The sequence below is a fragment of the Lycorma delicatula genome, chromosome 13 (assembly GCF_047948215.1).
Source record: "Lycorma delicatula isolate Av1 chromosome 13, ASM4794821v1, whole genome shotgun sequence".
Classification (NCBI taxonomy): domain Eukaryota; kingdom Metazoa; phylum Arthropoda; class Insecta; order Hemiptera; family Fulgoridae; genus Lycorma; species Lycorma delicatula.
This window is the reverse complement of record NC_134467.1, coordinates 27101788-27108846: the sequence shown is the minus strand read 5'-3', so window position 1 is coordinate 27108846 and position 7059 is coordinate 27101788. Positions and strand designations below refer to the sequence as shown.

The following is a 7059-nucleotide window of genomic DNA, read 5'->3' as shown; positions in this document are numbered from 1 at the left end:
TACATAAATTACGCCTTAATATAAATAAATCTATATAATAACTAGTATAAAAAATTGCATCCTAACAATAAAAAATAATATTTGTAGCTTTTTTTTGTGTTAAAGTGTTTCTGAAAAAAATCTCTCTTTCGTCAGATTTTATAAAAACAAGCAATTTAGTTGTTATATTTTAACGGGACGGTAAAAACGACGTTGTATTTCGAAAATTGATTTCTTTAAAGATTTACAGCTGTTTTCATTTTTTTTTTTTTAAATATTATTTAAATATAAAATATTAAATAAAATCTATTCTCTATAAAAATAATAAAATTATAGTTATAATATAAAAAAAAATTCTTGCGCAATTCTGGCAAGAAGATCGAATCTTCGTTATTTTATTTTACTTCCTTTCAAGAAAATATCATCAGTACATTCTAATCTAAAATATTATAAAAAAAACAATATTACAATTATATTTTTATTATACAATTAACAATTATATTTTAATATTTATAATGTAATAATAATTATTTTTATAATATTATTATTTCTAAAATATTATAAAGTATAATTTTTTGATCCAAAAAATAAATAGTACATCAAAAAAATGCTAAAATACAAAAATTAAACACTACATAAGCGCGTATGAAATTGGTCCATTGGCCCAGGGGGTTCCGGCTAATCTATATATATAAAAATTTTAAGTTCGTTTGTATACGCTTTAAAAACTCAAAATATTCTGCACCGATTGAGCTCAAATTTTATCACGATATATAACCCGCATCAAAGATTGTTTTCATCTATTTTTAATAAATTTCTCTATCAATTTTTAATTTGTACAGTTTTTTAATAAATAACAGGCTAATAAATCAGATAGAAATGTAAACAAAGGAAAACCAATCAGATCAATGCAAGATGGCCGCTGTCAAACACAACGACCCATCACAAAGAGCCCGTATGGCCGTTGCCAATGTAAACAAAATCACAACTGATTAAGTAACAAATTTCTTTGAATTATATTTAACAGCTATAACATCTGTATTTTATTTTTAAAAAATACACCGAAACAAAAAGAAAAGCCACCAAGAAGGATGACTTACAGTAAATAAATTAAAACACCCAACTTTCTTATAGCCCAGATAGAATTAAGACTATGCAAACAAAAAAAGTCGAAATAACCAAATACACAGAAAATAATATCCCTACATAATGACCAAAAAATCCTTTGTTAGGTTAAATATTCACTTTTGTCTGAATTTACAGAAGGAATTTACAACAGAGCATTGATAAATATTGAAGACAAGTGCTTAGCTAATGCAAATAAAGTTCTTAGTCGATCGGGAATGACAGCACCCACCCGAGCTGCGATTGCTTCATTTGGTGTGGATTTACGCCGTGAACAGAGTTACAACATTGCTGATCTTCAGTCATATATCTGATCAAACATTCCCAAATTAACGCGTGAACAGAAAGGCATTTACGATCGCATAATGCAAATGATAAATGACGGAGTTGGGGGGACCTTCTTCTTGGATGCGCCAGGAAGAACTGGGAAAACATTCCTCATTAGATTGATTCTAGCAACGGTCCGATCAAAAAATGACAATGCCTTAGCTCTTGCTTCGTCTGGAATAGCTGCGACATTATTATCAGGTGGAAGTACTGCGCATTCAGCTCTGAAGTTGCCATTAAACATGCAAATAATCGAAACTCCCACGTGCAATATTTCCAAAGCATCCTGTATGGGAAAAGTATTACAAAAATTTTAACTCATTGTTTGGGATGAATGCATGATGGCACATAAAAAATCGCTTAAAGCTCTTGATCGATCGTTACGAGATTTGCGTGGAAACATTCAAACGTTCGGGAATGCTTTGATATTGCTCGCAGGAGATTTTAGGCAAACATTGCTTGTAATTTCTAGATCGACATCAGCAGACGAAAATAATGCTTGCATGAAATATTCAACACTGTGAGGACACGTACGTACGTTGCAGTTGACTACGAATATGCTTGTCCAGTTAATTATCCAACGGAATTTTTTAACTCACTAGATCTGTCAGGGATGCCACTACACATATTAAAATTGAAAATAGGTGTGCCAATTATCCTGTAGCGGAATATTAATCAGCCAAAACTCTGCAAAGGCACGCGACTTGTAGTTAAGAAATTGATGAATAACGTAGTGGAAGCAACGATTTTAACTGGGCCTTTCACAGGTGAATATGTCCTCATTCCTTGAATACCCATGATCCCGACCGATACACCATTTCAATTTAAAAGATTACAATTCCCAATTCGATTGGCATTGGCAATCACAATAAATAAAGCTCAAGGTCAATCTTTAGAATCGTGTGGTTTAGATTTAGATGCGGATTGCTTGTCACATGGACAACTGTATGTTGCGTGTTGCCGAGTCGGCAAACCAGATAGCCTTTATATCTATGCAGACAGTGGAAAAATTGTATATCCACAAGTATTGCAAAATTAAACTTCTATGAAACGTATGTTTTGTTTTGTTTCTCATTTCTCATCCATGCAACCACAATGTGCGACAGCGAAGCGTGGCAGGGTACATGCTAGTGTATATATATATATATATATATATATATATACTTTCTTCTAACTATAAAAAAACCAGATGGGGAAGACTTCAAAAAATTCAGGAAGCGTGATGACGTGTATGACCAGAAAGATAGCCTCTATGCCTAGGGTGTTTGTTGGCCCGCCCACACACATGAGTGGAGGGGGGTCGAAGCTCCCCGCTGATGGTATAAAGAACTCTCGAGGTGTGAGAGGGTCGCGGACAGCAAAGAACATGTACAACGCACGTCTGGAACTTGTAGAGTATTGCCGGGGAGTGTAGCTCTCCAGCAGAGAGGCGTGTCGGCTGTCCAGAAGAGGAAGTCGGTATGTTCCTGTGAGGCTAAAAGTACCCCCATTAAGGGGTAAGTTAGGTAGGGCACAGACTGCTGCCACGATACTTTGAGGTGACTGTGTTGTGTCTAACGGCGGGGTTTGGTTGCCTTGCGGGGGTGTTGAAAAACAAAAAAAAACTATATATATATATATATATATATACTAGCCTGGCTAAATAAATAAATATATATTTATTTAACCTTACCCTCGATTTCAAAGAATTTAAATAAATAATTGATTTTTTTTAATAATTAATCTATGGAAGAACAGAATTTAGTAACAAAAATACAATGTTTTACTCGAATAACATTGAATTATTTAATAATAAAATTTATCTAAGATATTGATGTAATAAAAATGTTTAGTTGAACTAATTAGTTGTATAATTAGTATGGCTTACATATACATATGCGTAAATTATTAATGAACACACACTAGATAAATAATATATAAATTTGTCTTTTGTTGAGTCATTGTCTCATATATATATATATATATATATATATATATACGAAAGCAAGCAATCAGGAAGGTCGGTTGGTAGGTTACAGTCAGTTGTATAGTTGAAGGTTAGAAGACTTGTTAAAGCAACGGACGTTAATTCATATTAGAATTGCATATATTTTTCATCACTGTCAACTAATACTTAAAAATGAGACAGACTGGATTAGTTTTTATATTATTTTACGTAAGTAAAAGAATTTTTAATGTTTTATTTATTTTTAATTATCTTAGGTTAATTAATTAATAATTTTATCCTGAAGTTTGGAGGTTTAAATGCCGGTCAATATTGCATTTAAAAAAAAATTAAATTAATCATTTTTTACTATTAGTAACTATAAACGAGTATTTGGTCTTTTAATTTGTAAAACAATGTTTATTAATTTATGTTTAAAGATATTTGTAATGCAATAAAGTAATTTTTCTTTAAAATTACTGTTATAAGTCTACAATAACAACTTATCAAAGTAAAAAAAAAAGAATAAATGATTTTTTATTAGTATTATTATAAATTACTGTGTAAAAACTAAAGAATAATAAATAAACTGACAACAAAGTCGCCAAAAATTTCGATATTTTTAATAAGATAAAATTTAAAAATTTTTTTAGAAATTTTTTTTTGTCTTCAGTCATTTGACTGGTTTGATGCAGCTCTCCAAGATTCCCTATCTAGTGCTAGTCGTTTCATTTCAGTATACCCTCTACATCCTACATCCCTAACAATTTGTTTTACATATTCCAAACGTGGCCTGCCTACACAATTTTTCCCTTCAACCTGTCCTTCCAATATTAAAGCGACTATTCCAGGATGCTTTATTATGTGGCCTATAAGTATGTCTCTTCTTTTAACTATATTTTTCCAAATGCTTCTTTCTTCATCTATTTGCCGCAATACCTCTTCATTTGTCACTTTATCCACCCATCTGATTTTTAACATTCTCCTATAGCACCACGTTTCAAAAGCTTCTAACCTTTTCTTCTCAGATACTCCGATTGTCCAAGTTTCACTTTTTAGAAATAAAATTGAAATATCGTTTTTAATTTCATATTTACTTAATTTTAACTTTCCCAGTAAATATAGCTAGAATAAAATATTAAAGGGAAAAGTATGTTGATCATATAAAAAATGGGTTGTCCGTTTTTTTTGTAAATTTTTAGAATTTATGGTCCAAATATTTCATCTAGACGAAAAAAACATGTGTATGAGTAACGCTCTATTTTTGGTTTTGTATCTTAAGATTGACCAAACCAATTTTCTTCAAATTTAACTCAAATATTTCTTCTATATATTGGGCATTGGTCATATTAATTTTTTTTTCAAAATACATTAAGGGGATGGGGGATACACAAAAAAAAAACAAATTTGATTTTCTTCAGAGGTGTTTTAGATTAAACTTTATTAAAATGAATTTTTTTCCTACAATGCATATACAAATACTTTTTTTTTCTTAGTTACGGTCTCTTTGGATCGCGTTGAACTTTTTGCACAACAGATGTCTTCCGTCTGTTTTCCCAGTACAATTTCATTTCTTCTCGTTTAACTTGTTTTTGTTCATCAGTCCACTGCTTCCCAGTTCTTGTCTTATCTGTAAGTTACCGGAAAATGTGTTTATTAATTTTATCTCTAAACTCAGTTCTGTTACACTCATCGTCTTCGTTCAGTTGTAGTTCGCTGAGATCCTTCTTAATTTCGACGACCCAATAATCCGTAGTCGCTTTCATATTTGTTAAAAAACTAAAGACAGGCTTCGTTAACCTATCATCCTTCATCCTGAGTATACGACCGTAGAACTTCACCCTTCGTTTTCTCATTGTCGACGTTAGCGGTTCGTTGTTCCCTTTATAAAGTTCTTCGTTACTTCTTAGTCTGTAAGATCCGTCTTCTAGTTTTCTTGGTCCCAATATTTTCCTCAAGATTCTTCTTTCACGTATTTCCATCTCCTTCAGTTCATGCTTTTTCTTGAGTATCAAACATTCTGATGCGTAGAGCGTCTCTGGTTTGAGCACGGTAGTGTAGTGTCTTATTTTTGATCCGTATGATATACTCTTTTTGTTGTAGATATTCTTTGTTATCCCGTATGCTCTTTCTAATTTCCTGGTTCTTTCTCTGTTAGCTGCCTCATCGAGTCCATTCATTAGCTTGAATAATTTCTCCAAGATATTTGAAACGATCGACTCTCCTGATATTCCCTCCTTTTGTTTTTTTCTTTTTCCTTGTGATGTTGGTATTCCATGTATTCCGTCTTCTGGTAAGACATCCGTAGTCCTGTCCTTATGGCTATTTCCTCTAGTAACTCTATCGATTCTCTAGCCTCTTCAACATTTTTTGTAATTATTGCTATATCATCTGCAATAATATATGTATATACGTATACATATATATATATATATATATATATATTAAATGAACACAATTGAAATTTTGATAAAACATTAACAAAATGAACATTACGGAACATCACAAAATTTAACCTTTCACATTATCTCTTTTTCCCCTTTGTCCCTTTTCCCCTTTTCTTATTTTTCCGTTTTTCCGGCATGTAAATCGGTCCAGCAGTTTTTATTTTATAGCGGACATACATACGAGCATTACATTTTATATATATATATATGCAGAAGAAGAAAGTCTGTTTGTATATTAGTTTGTTTCGTAAATATTTCGACATCACCTCGGGGGTTATAGTTTTTTGCAAAAATTTGTCTTTTTACATAACAAATGTGTATTGTGAATATGAACCAAATCGGACCATAAATGAAATTTTTCAAAATATCTCAACCCCAGCGCCATCTAGCGGGGTTCATTTTTTGCAGAAGGATTTCATTCCATTTAAGTAACATATATTCTGAATACGAGGCAAATCGGACCATAAATAATTTTTTTCGAAATGTCTCGACCCCAGCGCTACCTAGTGGGTCCAAACTAATTCAGAAACCTTCGCGGGTATGCGCGTAACAACTCGCTAAAGTTTCATCGCAATCAGATGAACGGTTTAGGAGGGCATAAGAGATATACAGACAGACAAACATTCATATTTTTATATATAGATATATAAAATTCAGAAACGTTTTTAAAAAAAATTAACTCTCACCTCTTAAAATTAAAATATTTGTTTGTTCTTTTGTTCTACCTCCATTTTTCAAATAAATTTTGAAATTTGTATTTCATACATAAAACTGTCAAAAAATGTTTACAATTTTATTTTTAAATTATAGATCCCGTACAGAAAATTGCAGAAAAGAATTTTGAAAATTTATTTTTTTCATTTTAATCTTCATTGAAGGAGATGTTAAGATTTATAGAAAATTTTATTTAAGCAAATTTGTTAAGCTTAACCTATATATATATATATATATATATGAATATTTTTAGGAAACGTTTTAATAAAATTTATACCCCACCTCTAAAAGAGTACATATATATATAGTATAGTGTTTTTCTTTAAAAATACGTTTATTTATAGTCGTATCAACAATTAAAATAATTACGACTTATCAGTGTAATGTAACTTTGCCGGTAATTGTGTAGTCTTGAACCACTTCAGGTTGATCATTCCTGAGACGTGTGGTTAATTGAAACGGAACCGCCAAAGAACACCGGTATCCACGATGATCTAATATTCAAATCCTAATAAAAACTTTCATTAGGACTTTTTTTTACAG

The 7059-nt window shown here is 31.3% G+C and overlaps 1 protein-coding gene across 1 annotated transcript in view; it reads left to right on the top strand.

Moving 5' to 3' along the window:
• The first annotated feature begins 3405 nt into the window (after nt 1-3405).
• LOC142333698 (gamma-glutamyl hydrolase A-like) overlaps nt 3406-7059 on the top strand; it is a 30127-nt gene continuing 26473 nt past the window's right edge. The window contains exon 1 of the mRNA XM_075381126.1: nt 3406-3586. Coding sequence (XP_075237241.1) covers nt 3551-3586 — 36 coding nt within the window. The 5' untranslated portion in view covers nt 3406-3550. The remainder of the gene's footprint in view (nt 3587-7059) is intronic.